The sequence below is a fragment of the Onychomys torridus genome, chromosome 12 (assembly GCF_903995425.1).
Source record: "Onychomys torridus chromosome 12, mOncTor1.1, whole genome shotgun sequence".
In the NCBI taxonomy this organism is placed as follows: Eukaryota; Metazoa; Chordata; class Mammalia; order Rodentia; family Cricetidae; genus Onychomys; species Onychomys torridus.
This window is the reverse complement of record NC_050454.1, coordinates 37,128,484-37,148,713: the sequence shown is the minus strand read 5'-3', so window position 1 is coordinate 37,148,713 and position 20,230 is coordinate 37,128,484. Positions and strand designations below refer to the sequence as shown.

Below are 20,230 nucleotides of genomic sequence, written 5' to 3'. Positions count from 1 at the left end.
GAGCAAGGCAATCCAGGATGAGGCATAGGGTTTTAAGAGGCAGTAAAACCTTTGGGATGACCTTCTACCACACTGTCACTACATAAATGCTACATTAACAGCCTCAGCAACATGTCCAGGATAGTCCATTTCTTCACTTTATTACTCTAAATAAATTTTACATTTACTACCCAACTGAAATAAGTCTTAAAAGCCCCTAGGGTAGTGTTAAGCAGATAGGAAAGCAGCATTTTGGGAGTAACTTGTAGAGATCAGTACGTATGCACTACTGCAATTTCAATGACTTAGTCTGTGTTTTAGTTCTCCATGGGGTTCACTACCACTTAGTTGATTCACTAGGAAGGGCAAACCAATGGAATGGTTTGCCTACCAACCTCTGCACAGCATCAGTGAGAATCAATTTTCTGCTCTCTTGATCTAACAAAAGAACTTCCAACCTCTAAGATGAGAAACTCAGCTTCTAAAGTTAATGGCCTGCCATGAACAAGTGGTGTGTTCTGATGTGGTATTCCAGCTGCAAAGTCACTGCTAGCTGCCTCTACTGCCTTCAGAACACGCGTACAATGGTGCTTGAGCAGTAAGTCCATGCAGGGCTTAAGCTGCACACCAGGCCATGCTAATGTGTAAATCATTACCTGGATCTCAAATTCCACTGGGGCTCCCAAGAGCTCCTGAGGAGGAAAGTAAGAATCCAAAGTGGACAACTCTGAGAGCCAAGAAGACTGAAGGCAGGAAGGGAAAACCACGAGTACAAACCAACATTTACAACTCCACCAAGGCAAATAAAAACCACCAAATTAAGGACTTAAGAAGTTATGTGCCTTTCCTAAAAGCTTTTCCCAAGGATATCGCCTTCCAGAAAACTATTATAAAGCTCTCAATGAGTAAGAACATATCCCAGGCAAGATGAATATAGTTAAAAAGAATCTGTCTGCCTCCAGGAACTTCTGACGACAATGTATATAGGAAATTATCGTGATGAATGGAACAGAATTAAAACCAGAGAGTCTACAGTTAAACTTCAAATTTATAGCCAAGTAAATTTCAACTGTGGTGTCTGGGTAATACAATGAAGTAGTACGTTGGTGGGATAGTCTTTTTAGTAACAATGCTGTGATAAAATGACATCCCTGTACAATGACATACCCATTCACAAAAGAAGTAGTCACCTACCTCACACACACAAATATTAACTCAGAGTGATCTAAATTTAAGAACTAATGCTGCAGACCTTTCAGAAAATAGAGAAGTAAATCTTGACTTTGGATTAAGGACATATGATGAAAAGCACAGCAGTCAAACTCATAAACTGAAATGATAATTGCAAACATCTATGCTTCAGAAAACAGCGTCAGGGAGAAAGATGGCTATGGGGCTTGAATGAGAACGCCCCCACAGTCGCTGGCATCTGAACCCTTGGTCTCCAGGTGACGGCACTGTCTGGGGAAGATTTAAGGGGTGCAGCTTCAAAGGAGGAAGGATGTCACTGCGGACGGATCTGAGATGAAAACGCCTCACTTACTTTCGGTTTAGTCTCTGTTCTGTGCTTGAGGTGCTGCTCCTGCCCCCAAGCTGTCAGGCAGCAGAACTCTAACTACACTGTCCCCATCATTGTGGACTCTAACCCTCTAAAACCACATGCTCAAATAAAGTCTTTCTCTGTACGTTGCATTGGTCACGATGATTTTTTTTTTAAATCACAGTAATACAAAAGTAATTAGTACAATGGCATACAAAATTATTCTGACAAGTCATACATCTGTTAAGTATCTGGAATCAATATCAAAAAGTATTAGGATGTAACATTAAAAAGGCATGTGTGTACCTAGCCAATGGGATATACTTTGGCTATAAAACCAAAGCAGTACTGGTTACAACATGGAAGAACTTGGCAAATATGTAGTCAAAGCCACCAGTCATAAACAGCTCAACCTTTCGTTCTCCTCGAAGTGTCCAGAGGAGTATACCTAGAGCCAAGAAGTGGATTAGTGGTGATACAGGGTGGAGGGAGTAAAAAGTCTAAGTGGAGACTGACAGAGACTAGTCCTGGGCTATATTTTAGGGTGATGTTCTCAAACTGTGGTGAGGATCACAGTATTCTGAAAATTCTGAAAAACTGAATTACATACTCTGAGCAAGAGTAGCATATTGCATAGGAATTAAATCTTGATAAGTTTGTTATAAAAATTAAAAACCCAAAAAGAAATATACCACATATGCATGGCTGGATAAAATAAAGCATAGTAAAGAGCCATGGTGGGCAATTCATTCAGTTACTCCCCCAGCAAACATCAGATATATAAACATGACCAGGTGGTATTCTAGGCATTAGTAAGACAACCAGACAAAAATGTCTGCATTTAGAAAGTATATCTACTGCCAGGCAGTGGTGGTCCACGCCTTTAATCACAGCACTCGGGAGGCAGAGCCAGGTGGATATCTGTGAGTTTGAGCTAGATCCAGGACAGGCACCAACTACACAGAGAAACCCTGTCTCAAAAAACAAAAAAGCAAGAAAAGAAAAGAAAAAAAGTATATCTACCTCCAAGTGGGAGACTGTAAGAGAAAATATTAGTGTAAATATGTATGTGTAGTAAAGTAGTAGTGATAAGTACTTTAGTAAATAAAGGTAGAAGTTAGGAAAACTCTTAAGAGTTATATCCAGCATGGACCTCACTGTGATTAAAACTCTAAATGGATGAAGAAGTGAGGCTCAGTTGGGGATTTAGCTCAGTGGTAGAGTGCTTGCCTAGCAAGCGCAAGGTCCTGGGTTCAGTCCTCAGCTCTGGCAAAAAAAAAAAGAAGTGAGGCTCAGGGCATGTGGATCTGAAGACAGGTATGGAAATTTAAAAGGGAGGGCCCCATGTGGATGTATGGTCAGCACTTATGAAGCCACAGTGAAATCAAGTCAGACAAATAATAGATAGTTGAATCCTATAGGGTCCTGGAGGCAAGGCCATTTGGCTGAGTAAGATGGGAATTTCATTTTAATAAAATCACACTAACCAGGAGCTAGAGCAATGGCTCAGTAGTTAAGAGCACTGGCTGCTCTTCCAGAGAACTGGAGTTCAATTCCCAGCAACTACATCACGGCTTACAGCTATCTGTAACTCCAGTCCTAGGGGATCCGACACCCTCACACAGACATGCATACAGGCAAACACCAATGCACAGAAAATGAATAAATACATCATTTTAAAAAATCACACTGACCACTATATTGAGAGTCTACTCAAAGAGAAGAAGGGTAAACACAAAGGTCAGAAGGAAATTTGTTATCACAACTGAGGTAAACACTGGTCGTAACTTCAACTACAGAGGTTCAGAGTGGAGCTGCTGACAGGTCATCATTTTCATATACATCCCAAGAACTGGCAGATGATTAGGGATTTGAGAAATAATGGCAAGGTCTTTGGACTGAACAACTTAAAAGACCAACTCAGATGTAAAGTATTAAATACTGATGTGAAATCTATTTGATTGTTCTGCAATGCCAGAAAATCGGTGTTCTATTAGAAGTATAAGCAGTGTGTAATTAACTACACTCTAAGCTAAGAGCTTCTACATAGGACTTTTCTATAATCTTAGTCAGACACTTAATATATACAAAAGCATATGCACACATTATTACGTAGCATTTTTTTTTTCCCAGTGCTCTGGGCAAGAGTATGTCTCAGGGCCCTGAGACAACAGCCTTCACTCCTGCTCTTCTGTGCAGCTCAAGGAGAAACAGCATCTTCTACAGTAGCAGCTCTTCACTAGGTGTAACAGTACAATCTAAGCCAGGCAGAGGGGAATCTTGAGTCCTATAAAAAGCTTCTGTCCACTGGGCAGTGGTGGCGCACGCCTATAATCTCAGCACTCAGGAGGCAGAGCCAGGCGGATCTCTGTGAGTTTGAGACCAGCCTGGGCTACCAAGTGAGTTTCAGGAAAGGTGCAAAGCTACACAGAGAAACCCTGTCTCAAAAAACCACACAAACAAACAAACAAAAACCCCCAAACCCAAAAAACCAAGCCCCCCCAAAAGCTTCTGTCCTTCCTCTAACTCTGAAAAGCCAGTCTCAGATGTATATTTGTACTAAGCATCCTATTTTTCTAAGACAAGTCAAAATTTAACAATGTTGCCGCCTTGATACAGTTTGAAAAATAAATTTTAAATACAATTTATAGAGAACTTTGTAACTGTTTTATGAAAATGTATTTTCACATATTTTTAAATCTTAGGTTGACTCGTATATAATACTGTAAAAATATAACTACTTTATATGTCAGCAAATCATTAATATAGCAGCACACTAGTTTCTCTATAGAAATACTTGGATTTACAGCAATGGCTATTTCTGAGATAGTGTAATTATGAACTACTTTTATTCAGATTTTCCCTAAGACATACTGTTGTGTGTTCTTGATTGAACTGCAAAAACACTCCCAGCAGTATCAGTAACCATTTTATATAAGACAGTGTATACTCTATTAGTTGTGCCATGTAATATCTCATACACCTGTAATCACTTTTTTCTATAGGAAAGGAATCTAAACGTAACAGAACATCAAGTATTGCTCCTAGGTGACTATAATTATTTATCAGAAATTAGAAAACAGGAAAAGAAAATAGATACATACTTGTAAGTTCTAGTCTCTCATATCCTCTAGAATTCCTTAAAACAGCCAACTCCCCCAGCCTGAGGGAGTCCCCATAGCAATACTGTTTCAGTAACCTTACTTCCCTGTATGTAGATATCTTTGTTCTAATACAAAAGGGTGTGGGATATGGCTAATCTCTTTGATTGATATTTAAAGGTGAAGATTAAATATTAGGCTTTTCTTAGACAAATCACAATGATTCCTGTGGAAGCAGAGTCCATAATAGGAGACTGGGCACATTTCTGTGATGAAAAGTAAAGTTTCTTATCAATGATGTATATATTGTACAGCTAAGTTGCCTAAGCAATTAACCACAATTAGATAGGGCTTTAAACCACATAAGGCTAACTGCATCAAATGAAACTCCCTCTGTATCTAACTTCCTATCCACATAAGACATGTCAAAAGCTAGCATGCTTCTTTTGTAATCTACACGGTGTCTAGGACACTAAACAACAATAGTATTTAGCAACAGTGTAACTAGTGACTGTTTAGCTTAACTCAGCAGAATACCCATGTGGTTCTTTCTCACAGAATTTCCAACTATACAGAAAATACTAGGAACAGGGTGGTACACTTTAGATTGTCTATATGTCGGCTTGACACGAACGTGATTCCATGGGCTGAACTACCTCTTCTGCTCAACCATTTCAACAGAAAAATTCTGTTTTAAGTTCTGTCTCTGCAAAACTGGAGAAACTGCTCATCAATACGCTGTTGTCTAGATTAACACCAAAATACAGTTGTTTTTCAGTATACTGTTTATATAATACCTAAACAACTGTGTGTGTGTTCATTACTCATCTGCCTGTAAACAAGGGCACATCTGGAGATAGGATTACAAACGGAAGCTTCACTGAGAGTCAGTCAATAGATTCAAAGTTTTCAAATGTGTGTCAGATACAACAGTAACAAAAACTAAAAACACGCATAGAAATTACAAATAGAAACGGGATGAAGAGCAGAACCTGATACCACACAGAATAGATACAGAATATTCTGTATCGTCACTACAGTCAAGGCAGCAAATGATTTGAAAAATTCACACCCTAGATTCAAAACCAAAACCATTCCATGTAGAAGATAAAAATTAGCCAGCAACAGAAACTCAAACTCTATTTAAAAAAACAAAACATCTATTCTGTCCTATGTGTCACAAGTTTACATATTCTGATGTAAGACGGAAGAAATGGAAAATATTCACAAAAAAATATGTAGTTAAACAAAGTAGCAATCAGAATAATTTTACGATATTGGTGTTGGTTCTAAAAATACTTCAATATACTGCAACAATGACCCTCAACTGGGGTGTTCTCAGGCCCAGCTGTTCAGAAGTCTTAGGTACACTGTCAGCAAATTCTAGGATGCAGGCAACAGACGAACATGTGTTTTGAGTTCACACTAAAAAAAAAATGCATCTCCACACTGATCATTCTGTGTTGCCAGTGATTTACTATTTACTACTTTCCTCCAGAAAAATAAAGGCAAATTTAGGCTGTTCATTCCAAAATTCTAGGTTGGTAAGACTTTTAGTAGTTCCTTTAAATAAACAGTGTAGTATTTTCTTTAAAGTTTGATTCAACATTCTCTATTTATGTAAGTATGTATGTATGTATGTATGTATGAATGTATGTGTGTATGTATGTATGTATGTATGTATGTATGTATGTATGTATGTATGTATATAGTGTTCTGCCTGCAAGTGTCCTTGTAGGCCAGAAGAGGGCACAAGATCTCATTACAGGTGGTTGTGAGCCACCATGTAGTTGCTGGGAATTGAACTCTGGACCTCTGAAGAGCAGTCAGTGCTCTTAATTGCTCAGCCAATTCTCCAGCCCCTTGATTCAATATTCTAAAATGTGCCAATCCTGGTTGTATATACCACACCCATCCTCACACCAGTTATGGAACATACAAATAAATGTTGCCTTGAAGGATTTGAAGCTTTCAATAAGTAAGCTCAATGCTATATAGCAAAAATGTCTAAAATCCATCGTTGAGAATCCTTCTAGAAACTAGCCACATTTGAAGAGATGCAAAAGCAGAAATTTACATCACACATCTATAAAATTCATTTTATTTTTCAAGTTCAATTAAATGCTGTTTTTAATTGAATTTTATGTGTATGAGTGTTTTTCTTGCATGTATGTATGTAAATCCCATGCACGCCTCTCACCCTCAGATCTCAGAAGAAAGTGTTGGATCACCTGGAACTGGAGTTAGAACCATTTAGGAGCCACTGTGGGGGTTGGGAATCAACCTGGGTTCTCTGAAACAATAAGTGTTCTTAACTGCAGAACCATCTCTCCAGCACTAGATGGTGCTTTTAAATTGAAATTTACTTATGAAAATAGTAGCATCTATTATCAAGCTTGATTGAAAGATCTGAGTTACTGAGTCATGAGCTCTGAGAGGCTGGCTATGACTTTTTTTTTTCTTCCTAAAAGCAGTAGTAACTCAGGAGTTTTCCTCTATATTATAGTTTTTCCCTATATCTCTGTACTACCTTCATTAGTGCTTGCTCATCTGTCCAGGATACCTCAAGGGCTCACAGGCATCTCTAAGTTTTCAGAAGGTCCAGTAGCCATGCTGTCTGTGGTGGTTTAAATGAGATGTCCCCCAGTTGGAGGTGCTGTTTCAAGAGGCTAAGAAGCATGGCCTTTGAGAAGGTGTGTCACTGGAGGCAGGCTCTGGGAGGCTAAAGACTTGCGCTCTCTCTGCTTCCTGCCTGTAGCAACTTGGAACTGTGAGAGAAAATAAATGCCTTCTCCCTCTCGGCTTCCAGCTCTAACTGTGCTACCTCTGCTCTGCCGTCACGGACTTTTGTGCTTGTCCTTCTGGAAATGTAAACCCAAATAAACCTTTTCTTCTGTAGGCTGTTTTGGCCATGGTATTTTATCACAGAAAAGTAACTAATACGACTCTCTCAGGCTTTACAGTGCCCCCAGCTCTATGTACTTCTGTCTGCCTGCCACTGAATGGGGAAAATGAGAAACTTTTTTTTCACAGTTGATATAATGCTTCTTTTGATCTAAAAGAAAAAAAAATGGAGAAAAAGGCTGGTCACTACTGCTCACTGATAATTAAACATAACAGGGAAGGGGATAATACCCCATGATGCTTTAAAAACAAGACTGTTCAGACATTTTAATCTCTGTCATTCTAAATTTCAACTAGACTCCTGAGTGAGGGACACATAGTAACAATCTTTATTTAAGGAATTCATAGTGGCAGCTAAATTTCCTGGATGGAAACAGAGATCTCAAGCAAAGTCAAACAGGCTCTGAATAAATGAGTTACTAGGAAAAAAATTGTGACCGAGAGGCCACCCAAGAAGCAATAAGAAATTCAACCAGTGTTTCCTAGAATGTGTCTTAGCCAACTAACTTCAGTCAAATTAAACAAATGTTTGATGAATAGGACAGGGTAGACCAAAAAAACATGCCTTTAAAGTCAGCTGGGCAGTGGGGTTTTTCAAGAGGGTCACTCTGGGATGCACTAGTGTCAAGAAGTTCTAAGGAGACTGGCTCTGATTCGAAAGAGATTTGTAAGTCGACCATGTGCTGACTCTGAGACCACTGAGAACATCTGAGACCCTTCTCTGACACCAGTTCTTACCGAACTTTAATGTAAGGACACCACGTTATCAAGGGAGAAACAACAACAGCCCATGATTTGGGTACCTAATGTAAAGCACCACCTCTTATAATGAAAAAGCAGACATTTATTTTCCAGGAACCCTGCACTTGATAAGTAGTGAGGGGAAAATATAAGTCAAAATGAGAATTTAAACCCAAGAAACTTCAGGCGAGTAAGAAGTACAATCCACTGCATGTCACCTGTCATCCCAAGATGCCCACAGCATGGCATGAAAGGATGGTAACTCTTACGTCTTTGTTCTTTACATCACCCATTAGGTGGTGGGGGAAATGCAAATGTGTACTCACAATGCTGGGTGGGGAAGATACAGTGTACCTCCTGTGCCATGTCTGTGGACACCCCAGCAGACAGAACCCATGTGACATGACAGGCATTATCTGGCTAGCACGTGGCAGAAGCAGGCTTTTTTTTTTTTTTTTTTTTCTTTTTTTAAATTTGGTTTTGGAAGGAGGGCCGGGCTGGCCTTACAATTCATGATCTTCCTTTGCTGCTTCCGTTTCCAGAGTGCTGGATTACAGTGTGTGCTCCCACACCCAACTGGAAACCATTTTCAACTGAGGGCTACCTAGTGCCCTTCCCACGACATAACTCCGTCTTAATTTTCCTACTCTGTCAAAACATTACCTGTTCATTTAACCTTACACTCAATTCCTTTCCCCAAATGATTTCATTCAAATGAGTTAAACCTTCCTCACTGTCTCTGAGTTTGTTAGCTTGACTATGAGAAAGTAGATTCCCTTCCAAGTAGGCACAGCTCTTTCCTCCATGTGATGGGGTGATAGTGTTCATCTCAAAGTCACCCCAGCTTAAGAGGGACAGCTTGCAGCATCCTCAGTGGTTCCCAGAGCTCAACATTCCATACCTAGGAGGGCCTTGATAATTTTTTATCGGCATGGCATGAAGCAAAAGCTAATTTTTACATTTAAATGGCCAACTTAGAATGTTTACTGTTGAACATAAGAATAATCCTGTTTTCTAAAGGATGACTATTTTCATAATCCTTCCAATAACACCACTTCTGAGAGGTCCTCTTCACAGCCTCTAGTAACAGAGATACAAGTCACAGCAGTAAGAGCAGATTTATGACAGGTTTCATATAGCTACTGCATTTCCTGTTAGAGATGCAACTAAGTTTGGATTCTATTCTATTTAATAACCTTGCTTTTAACCTCTAGGTCCTAAACATTAACAATGAAAAAAACAAAACAAAATCCATTATTATGTTCTGTCTCAGCACTTTCAGGGAATTCTTGGTGATATGAGAGCCAAGTCTTTGTAAACAACAATATGACTTTTAATATAGAATTGTAAAATTGTAACTTGTAGATAATAAACCTTTAAGCTGATACATTTTACATCAACATTTTACAGATTTCTTTTAATATTATGACAATTTGTATTCTGATATTATAAAAGTGAAAAATGAGTATTTCCTCTACCAAGGGAAAGAAAGAACATGGACAAAAGTAAATACAGTCAATTTCCAGAATGCAGACCCTGATCTCTTCTGGTCTCCTGTACATTATTAGCTGTTCAGTCTTCCTGTTCTATTCCAATGTCACATGACAGGTACTTGAGTATTTTCCTTCTTGCTGTTAGAAATGAAAAAATGTGGGAGCTACGGTATAAGATGAAAATTACCTTGTTTATCTATAACTGAGTATGAAGCCAAAAATCCTCGTCCAAAAGTATGGATTCCACTCATGAACAGCACTGTGATTTCATTGCCCTTGGATTCAATTGACTGATTCATTTGTAAATTCAGACCACAGTATTTACCTAGGAATAAAAAAAAAAAAAGCATGCATTTGGTATGACTCTCATAAAGTCAATATTTGTAATGTACATAACCATATAATATAACAAGCCAGGTACCAAATTAATGAAAAGAAATTAGTAAAACTTAGGTTAGAAAGCCATATTATTCTGGAGGAGAAACTAAATGCCAAGTAATAAATATTTAAAGATTAAAAAAAAAAAAAAAAAAAAAAACACTACAGATGCCGGGTGGTGGTGGTGGCGGTGGTGGCACATGCCTGTAATCCCAGCACTTGGGAGGCAGAGGCAGATGGATCTCTGTGAGTTTGAGTCCAGCCTGGGCTACCAAGTGAGTTCCAGGAAAGTGCAAAAGCTACACAGAGAAACCCTGTCTTGAAAAACCAAAAAAAGAAAAAAACAACCAAAAAACAAAAAAAACCCCAAAACAAAACAAAACAACAACAACAAAACAACAAAAAACACACACTATAGATTTCCACAGAACTTACAGATTCAATTTCTATAAAATACATATATATATATATATATATATATATATATATATATATATTCTTCACAGTAATAATGAAATGGTTTTAGAAACAGGCATTCCAGACAGGGTGATAACCACAAGTTAGTGATTAGTCTGCAGTGTTCTTACAAGGTTCCTTCAGGACCTCCTAGATTCCCCACCTCAGCACACTCCTCAAAATTTCCTCAGACTGGACCTACTCAGCTTTATCCCTGAGGATTATCAGATCTTTCTTGGCCTCAACTATGATCTGGAGACTCCGTAGCTTCAACTTCCACCCAGTCTTGGCCATGAACTCAGATGTATATATTCAATGTATAACACACATGCAACACAACACACATCCTTAGTACAAATCTAAGTAGACAATGAAAGAAGAGTTAAGGAGAGCATTGAGACAGCCACCAACAGGCAAGAAAATGGATTCCCTTATGTGGCTGGTAACAGAACTAGCAAATCCGGAATACAGAGTTCCAAAAATTGTTTCAAGCTGTGGCAACAACATTATCTGAATAAGAACAATGCGGACTTAATGGGATATATCATTCATCACCAGAGAAATGAAACTAAAGCTATGATGACATTCATGGAACACCCTGATGAATGGCTGCAGTTAATAGTATAGACTCTACATTCCATTAAGTATCAGGGAGGATGTGGAAAAGTCAGACTTTTCGTATATTAATGGCACAAATATAAAATAGACAACTTTGAGACAGCTTGGCAATTTATAAGAGTTATCTATGCAGGAGGAAAGAAGCTATGCCCACAGAAAGACTACAAATGGTCATTCAGTATTCATTCAGTCGCAAATGAAAAGCATTTGATTTGATCAACTAATACCTAATTTGGTATACACCCATGGAGGAACACTATTTGTTAATACAAGATAAGAAGTTATTTGCAGCATGGATGAATCTCAAAGATATTATGCTAAATAAGAGAAGCTATTTTATGATACTTCTGGAAAAGGCAAATAATGACCAAATTAGAAGTGCAAAACAGATTGGTGGCTGCCTGGAACTGGGAACTTGAGAATACACTTCAAATGGGCACTTGGGGAACTGTTAGATCGGAACTGCAGTGATGTCTGTGCAGCTTTGTATGTACAAACTCGGCAAAGGAGACATTTTAAAAACAGGCTATTTTTGTGATATGGAAAACATACCTAACGGGGTTCGGGCGGTGGTGGTGCACGCCTGTAATCCCAGCACTCGGGAGGCAGAAACAGGTGGATCTCTGTGAGTTCGAGGCCAGCCTGGTCTACCAAGTGAGTTCCAGGAAAGACGCAAAGCTACACAGAGAAACCCTGTCTCGAAAAACCAAGAAAAAAAAAAAGAAACACACAGACAATGTTTTACTGAGTGGAATTACTACATATAAATGAATTAACTATTTTTAGGCAAATAAAAAAGAGATCAGAGAATTAGATACTGTTTAGTGATAAGAGTTTGTTAGAGAACTATTGCAAACCTCCTTCAACAACTGGAAACTGGAAAATCATGTGTCAAGGACCAAGATGTCAGGAACCAAACATGAACCATGGAAAAGTACTAGCTAGGCCAGAGAACAAATTATAAGACCACTGCCCTTTCCCAGAGCAGTAACACCTGTTTACTAACTGGAGGCTCCCAAAGATAAGAAGACATTCCACAGTCAGGTGCCATGACAACCAAACGTAAAGAGCATTCCATGGTCAGGTAGACTGGCAACAGAATAAATGGCCCCTGACCAGTGACCTTAGCTGACATCTTGCAGTTGCACGATCTGCACGTCTCCCACATTCTGCACCCCTTCCATGTCCCTTCCCCTTCCCTCCTTCCTGCCCCCTCCCCTCCTATGCTATATAAGCCTTGCAGAGGAAAATAAAATTTGCAGCTTGATCAGAATCCTATATTGCTGTCGTCCCTTTGTGTCCCCTGTTCCTTTCATTCGCTCCCACAGGTGGGTTGCCCCCATTGAAACCCCACTGGCCAGGGCAATCATGCAGAGAACTTGGTCACCTAAACGGACGCTGCAAGTGAGTGGTAAAGTCAGTCCAGAACCTTTGTTTCTGTTACGGAATGACGACTGCATCCTCCCTAGATTCTTCCGTTGAAAGCCTTAGTCCTACTGTGACAGTATTTAAGATAGGCCTTTGGTAAGAAAAAGGCTGTGGGAGTAGAGTTCTCATGACAAAATCACACCTTTAGAAGAGGACCATGTGAGGGAACAGGAGAAGACCACAACAGAAACCAGGAAGAGGGCTTTGCCACACACCACATCTGTTGGCACTGGACCTCAGACTTGGAGCTTCTAGAGAGTTGAGAAATGACTATCTGATGTTCACACCTACACCACACTTGTCACACGAACATAAAGTAAGACACCCCCCCCCCCACCTGTTTTCTCCCACACATTACTTCCTCACCAGGACGGGAGCTGACAACGCTTCAAAGCAGGACTCTGAGGCCGAGTGTCCAGTACTCACTCACTCCCTCCCTCCCTCCCTCCCTCCCTCCCTCCCTCCCTCCCACAGTGATAGCCTTTGACTTTTTCCATCATGATCCCATCACCAGCTTCACCCTTCACTAAATCATCAAACATTCTGGCTTGTCTTTGGTATCCTAAGTGTGTAACAATGCTACATTTGCATGCCTTAACTGCATTATTATTAAACCTACACATATGGAGATTGCACCCAGGAAGTGGTAATTGGCTTAAAAGGACCCTTTTTATCATTATATGGAACTTTTAGGAACAGATTTCGAAGAAACAAACAACAGTTACCCTAAGGGTCATGTCTTTGAAGGAGTAAGTCACACTCCAGTTTCCTACAAGCCTGCCCCTGCATGAGGTCTTCCGTGCCATTTACTATCATGGCAGTGCTGTTGTCTTTCCAGCACGCAGGCTTTTCCGCTCATTTATTCCAGATACCTGGTTCATGTTGTGAGTCTGCATCCAGCTGTGTAGACTGTAGAAACCTAACAGCTATCACACTATTCCAATGTCCCCAGTCTTCTACACTGAGCACATCAGGAGCAGCAACAAGCACTGAAAATGTTAAAACAAAATGCTGTGTTTGAAAAGGAATGCTCTATGTGATTCAGAGACACCAAGGTTGCAGTTTATGTGGTTACTGCATTTAAGCAGCCGGGTTTATGAGCTAGGCCTGGTGACACATATTCTGTAATCCCAGAACTTAAGAGGTTGAGACAGGAGGATTGCCATTATTTCAAGACTAGTCTGAGCTACTGTGGGGGCCCTCAGAGGTTTCCTAGTGAGATCTGAGCTTGCTTTATGGGATGGCTTGACCACATACAAGGTTGCCAGGTGTTTGGAAGGGCCTGCACTTGCCCGTGCAGTTTGCTTTGATCTAGCAAGGGGGAGGTCTTTTGCTCAACTCCTTGGGATTGTTATAAAAAAGCCCTTTTGAAGAGACAACTGGTCAGTGGATTTTGATACAGGTCCTCCCGAAGCTATCCTGTGTTTCTGTCTGTCTCATCTCCACTATATTTCTATCTACAAATTCCTTATGCCTCTCCCCTCCTCATAGGAAACCTTTAAAAGGTGGGAGCTGGCCTCCTGCAGGCTACAAAGTGAGGTTCAGGACAGCCTGGATTATCCCTGTCTGAAACTATGACAGTAGCAGTAACAACAACAACAACAACTTCTTGAATTATGCTCTCAATTAAATGACAACTCAATGTGCTCGGGTGCACCTTGGAACAGTCTCTTCTCTTAGGGGTCTGCTCCTTAGGAAGGAAGTGGTAGCACAGAAGGATGACCTAGAGAGGAAGCCCAGCAACTGTCTGAATACACTGGGGGGGGGGGGTGGGGGCGTTTGCTTACAGACATTACTCTTAGCTTTTAAGCAAACAGATTCAGGGACAATCAGAACCTAGAATAGGAACACCTCACACTCTAAAGCAAAATTTAGAATTCTCAAAGAAAATGCCTTGAATATTTATCACTGAGCCCTTGATATTCAGAGACACTATGGGCAGGGGGTGGGACTCTGATGAAGTGCCTTGGGCAGTGTTACCACTCCAAAGGCTTAATGCAGTGAGCCCGAGCGCAAATGTAAATAGTACCCATCAGTCCAATAGCTTGAAGAATTCATTCCAGGCTCACTGCTTTGTTGGCTTAGTGTGCTCCTTTTGAATGACTAACAAGTCATAGAAGGATCTCTGTGGCATAATCCTTCTATACACTGTGAATACATGTTGCTCTCATTGTTAATAAAAAGCTGATTGGCAGATGGCTAAGCAGGATTTTGGGGGCAGGGAGAATGCTGGGAAGGAGTTGCCAGTGAGACATGGAGAAGAAACAGGAGGTACAAGATGAAAGAGAGGTAACGCCACATGGCAGAATGTAGATTAATAGAAATGAGTTAATTAAAGTGTAAGAGCTAGTTAGTAATAAGCCTGAGCTATCAGCTGAGCATTTATAGTTAATATTGAGTCTCTGTGTTGTTATTTGGGAACTGGTGGGTGGGAAAGAAAAGTCCACTTACAAATAGTGTACCAATGACAGGCTGGAATTTCCACATAAGACTTGGCAAAACTTAAAAAAGGATTTTAAATATATAAAAATAGAGTCAAGTGTGGCTTCTTGATAACTGCCTTTTCTCAGCAGACTCTGTTTGCAAGTAGCAAGCTGAGGCACAGCTCCTTTAAGAGATGGCTTCCTGGCTCAGTGCTACTGGCGAAAATAATGCAGCTCTTTTAAGAATCCCCGCTACCAAACACTTAAAGGTGGAGGAGCCAGCCATCAAAGCAGAGTCAGAGGAACTAGCCATGTTGCTTACCAGTTTAAAGGCTCATGCTGCCAGAAAAAGGTTACAGACAGATACTCAGTAAAGACAGATTCGGGGGGGGGGGGGGGGGGGGTAAATGGGTTACAGTGTGTTTAAAGATATAAACAGGCTTGGGAGACCAAAAAGAAATGTTATAGACAGTTAAAAAATATAATTTAAAAATAATAAAGTCCTTAAAAAGTGAGTAAAGTGCCAGGCGGTGGTGGCACACACCTTTAATCCCAGCACTCGGGAGGCAGAGCCAGGCGGATCTCTATGAGTTCGAGGCCAGCCTGGTCTACAGAGTGAGTTCCAGGAAAGGTGCAAAGCTACACAGAGAAACCCTGTCTTGAAAAGCCAATAAAAAAAATTGAGTAAAGTAGTATAAAATAAAAAAGCCATGTAAAGAAAATACAGAGAGTCTGGATTCCGAATGTTAATGTATTGTCTTTAGATTTTGATTGTTAATAAAGGAACGACAGCTGCTAAGACACATTGGATCATAAACACTGCTAGATTCAACCAACCTATGCATTGTAAAAATATCTTGACTTCAAAATTTAGGTCAAAAGTTGTGTTGCTTTTGGGGGAAAGGTTACACTTTTATTTCCACAGGAAATGAGAAGCTATGGATTCATGTTGAGTTAAAGAAATTCAGGTTTGATGGGGAAGATCCCCTAAATTCCTGGCTACAGACATAAAAAAAATAAACAAATAAACCTAGAAGAACTACAAGACATGTAACATATATTTTTCCTGCTCAAACATAAAACAAAAAATATCTTTAGGGCTGGAGAGATGGCTCAGGGGTTAAAAGTGCTGCCCGCTCTTCCAGAGGCCCTGAGTTCAATTGCCAGCAACCACACGGTGGCTCATAACCATCTATAATGAGATATGATGCCCTCTTCCGGCATTCCTGCACGCAGAACACTGTATATGTTATAAATACATATTTAAAAAAATTAAAAAAAATCATCTTTAACTGACTTGTGCACACCACATTACCTTTAAAAGTGTATGTATTTTCAGAACAATGGGATCAAACACCAATGAAGATGGATGGCCCAGGGGATCCAGCATCTCAAAATGCCACTGTTAGAGTCTCTTCAAAATATTGCATCCAAAACAGCTTCGAGGCTGCTGGCTGAGACGGTCCAGCCTCATGGACACTTCAGCAGGGACTTCATTATTACCCCAGTTTTCTCAAGGTTCCTCCAAAAACACCAGCATCCACAGACAACAGAAAATAGTCTAAATAATGATACCTACACTCCCAAAAGATGGATTATGGATCTTATTATCATCTAGGATGGGTTGGTTTCAAAGTTCTATTGGTCATAGTTTAAAAAAAAAAAAAAGCTAAACAAGAAAGTTAAATTTAAAGATCTTCTAAAGGAAAAAAGGGTGAATATAATATAGAAATAATAGGGGAGGAAGTGTAGCTTATTGAATCTACTTTAATTTAAAAAACAACCATCAATCTCAAAATATTTTACATTGGTATAGATTTTGGTTTATTAATACAAATTTAGTTATTTTTGCTACACTATATGTATGTGTCTACTCTTGCTTGGGGTATTGTGCTTATGCAGCTGATTTAAAAAGGTAATGTATAATTAAGAAAAACAGGTTAGTAGTTCGTCATCTCTAACAATCAAACTTGTAGTCATATTAGGTATGTTTTCAAGGTTAAACAGATATATTTAGATAGATGGTATTCAAACACTTCAAAGATCTACAGAATGTGGCATATAAAATGTTTTAATAACATTAAGACTTTTCTTGACAGTGAAACACATCTGTTCCTGGCAGCACCATTTTATTTCAGAGAAGATAATGGGCATCAAAGAAAACTCCATATGGAGTTTGTCTTCCTTGTGGCAAAAGCTAGCTATTTGGGCAAAAAAAATGGCCTCAATTGCTGACAGTTTAAGTACTGTCCAAACTGGACCAGCAGGATGTAAAAGAAAGTGACTGCCACACTTTGTCAAGACAAGGTATGACAGCCCTTCATAATTCCCTGCTTCTCAGAAATGTTTGTCAGATATTTGAGGCATGTAGGGCAAAGTTGGATGCCCCAACATTATAGAAGAACCTAGGGTGACTGTCCTGACAGCTAGATGTCCTTGTCGTTAGTTAACATTACACCCTTCTGTGACCTTTAATGGAGTTAAAGACTAAATAATTAGATTTAAAGTTTTCCTTACTTATGATAAAAAGGCAAACTAGATATGAAACTTCAGGCTCACATTGATAGATAATAGGATATTTTCTCTGATTTTGCCAAATACAAATGGACTGGCTATTTTAATTCTTACTCAATAACTGTTTTTGTTGTATATAATTTTACTATGTTAAAGACCTTCCTTTTTAATTAGACACAAAGTGGGAAATGTAGAATATTCCTTTATACTGTGTAAATATGTTATTGTAATTGGTTTAATAAAGAAGCTGATTGGCCAATAACTGGTCAGGATAAGGCTAGGTGGGAGAACCAGACTAAATACATTGGGAAAAAGGGCAGAATCAGAGGGTAGCAAGCCAGATGCAGAGGGAGCAGGATGTGTAAAAAATGAGGTAATAAGCCATGAGTCACATGGTAGAACCTAGATAAGAAATATGGATTAACTTCAGTTGTAAGAGCTAGTTAGTAATAAGCCTGAGCTATCAACCTATCATTTATAATTAATATTGAGGCTTTGTGTCACTTATTTGTGAACTGGCAGGTGGAAGAACTCCACCTGCAGATCTCCCTCATACTGTGCCTGAAAAGTTGATTTTTAAAAAGAGATATAGCCTTAGTTTTAGCAACTTGAACAAAGACCTACCTTCAGAGGAGAGTGTCATAAGTATAGATCTTTCCTTTTTTTTAAGAAACAGAAGCCAGGCAGTGGTGGCGCAAACCTTCAATCCCAGCACTCAGGAGGCAGAGGCAGGTAGATCTCTGAGTTCAAGGCCAGCCTGGTCCACAGAGAGGTTCCAGGATAGTCAAGACTACATATACAGCACACAGAGAAACTCTGTCTCAAAACACCAAAAAGACTATGAGGTACACATTTAACAAGATCACTAAGAATGAATTTGCCTTTCCTTTAAAAAGATAGTTATGACTATTTTAAAAGTATCATATCTTCTATCAGGAAGTGATTGTGTGTTTTGATACTACACAAGTTAGTTCACTATACTTTCTTAATGAATAGATCTAATAACTGCGCATTTAAAATGAGTTAAAGCTACATGTGAAAATGTACCCTAACATCTAACTCCTATCTCATATGTCATACAAAGAAATCAACTCTGGAAAAAGCCAGTAAAGTATCTGTAGATGGCTCTAAGAGGAAAACTTGAAAACCCTTTCATAACCAAGAAGTGGGCTAAACTATATTAAATACAATACAAAAGTGCTAGTCATAAAAGTCAAAAAGAATCAAAGTGCATTACATTAAAATGAAATTAACTTTAATGTCTGTTTATCAAAATATACCAATAAGCAAGTAATATACAAATAAGCAAGTAAATCCTAGTCCAAGAAAGAGAGGAGATATTTGCAATGTATATGTCCAAAAGGAACTCATAACTGGCCTATATTTACAGAACTCCAGCAAAGGAATAAGAACACAAACAAAACCAAGAAAGCCATGCACTTGGACACATATCTGTAGCCCTAGCTACTTGAGCAGCCTCAGCAACATAGTGAGATACGAGAGAGAGAGAGAGAGAGAGAGAGAGAGAGAGAGAGAGAGAGAGAGGGAGGGCGGGGGGAGGGATTAACGAACAGAAAGCACAGGAAAATTGCCACTCCTCACAAAAGAAAGCATTCACCTGGCTAACAAACAGTACACACCATGAGCCATCCTGGAGACACAAAGCAATTCTACCGCGGGACTGCCTAGATAGCAACACAATCAAATCGGAGAGCACTGTACAGTGGGGAGGTACAAGCTGGTGCAACCCTGAAACTTCCAGTGATGTCTGGGAAGCTAATCATCAGCAACAGATGATCCCTAAACTCTTCCTTTAGGTACATAAATGTGGGCTGACTTCAGAGTGATGTCCATTCATTACCTAAACTTGCTCACACCACAGGTACAACTAAATCATCCCTGTACTGTGAAGTTGGACTTGCATCCAAGTTTTCTACATAGTGAATAATGCTAACACTGCAACAAACGTCATTCTAACACTTCTATCTGTTAAGTTCTTAAGAGCTGACTCTTCAAGAGTACCCTCCAAGCCAACCAACATCCTCAGTACAGCATCCTCTACACAAAAACAGCACTGTCCTCATCAAACCAACATAAAATCTGAAACTTTAAAATTTATTCACTTATCCAAAGCACAGGGAAGGAAGGAATGCAGTTGGTTTTAAAGTCTTTGGTTATAATTGCACCTGAATTGAAAGTTTTTTTTTTCTTTGAGCTGAGGATAGAACCCAGAGCCTTGTGCTTGCCAGCCAAGCGCTCTACCACTGAGCTAAATCCAAAGAGGAGGGACTGTAAGAGTGTGAATTGTTGAGACCAAGATTGGAAAAGCACAGGGACAAATAGCCAAACTAATGGAAGCACATGAATTATGAACCAAAAGCTGAGGAGCCCCCAACTGGATCAAGCCCTCTGGATAAGTGAGACAATTGAATAGCTTGAACTGTTTGGGAGGCACCCAGGCAGTGGGACCGGGACCTGTCCTTAGTACATGAGCTGGCTGTTTGGAACCTTGGGCTTACACAGGGACACTTTGCTTAGCCTTGAAGGAGGGCACTGCACCTGTCTGTACTGAATCCACCAGGATGAGCTGAATCCCCAAGGGAGTCTTGGCCCTGGAGGAGATGGAATGGAGAGGAGGGGCTGGGGGGAGAGGTG

General features: G+C 39.7%; 1 protein-coding gene across 1 annotated transcript in view; it reads right to left on the bottom strand.

The window, feature by feature from the left end:
* The window catches only part of Dcbld2 (discoidin, CUB and LCCL domain containing 2), a 68,000-nt gene that overhangs the window by 27,918 nt on the left and 19,852 nt on the right, over positions 1-20,230 (bottom strand). Inside the window, exon 3 of the mRNA XM_036204163.1 lies at positions 9,946-10,083. Coding sequence (XP_036060056.1) covers positions 9,946-10,083 — 138 coding nt within the window. The remainder of the gene's footprint in view (positions 1-9,945; positions 10,084-20,230) is intronic.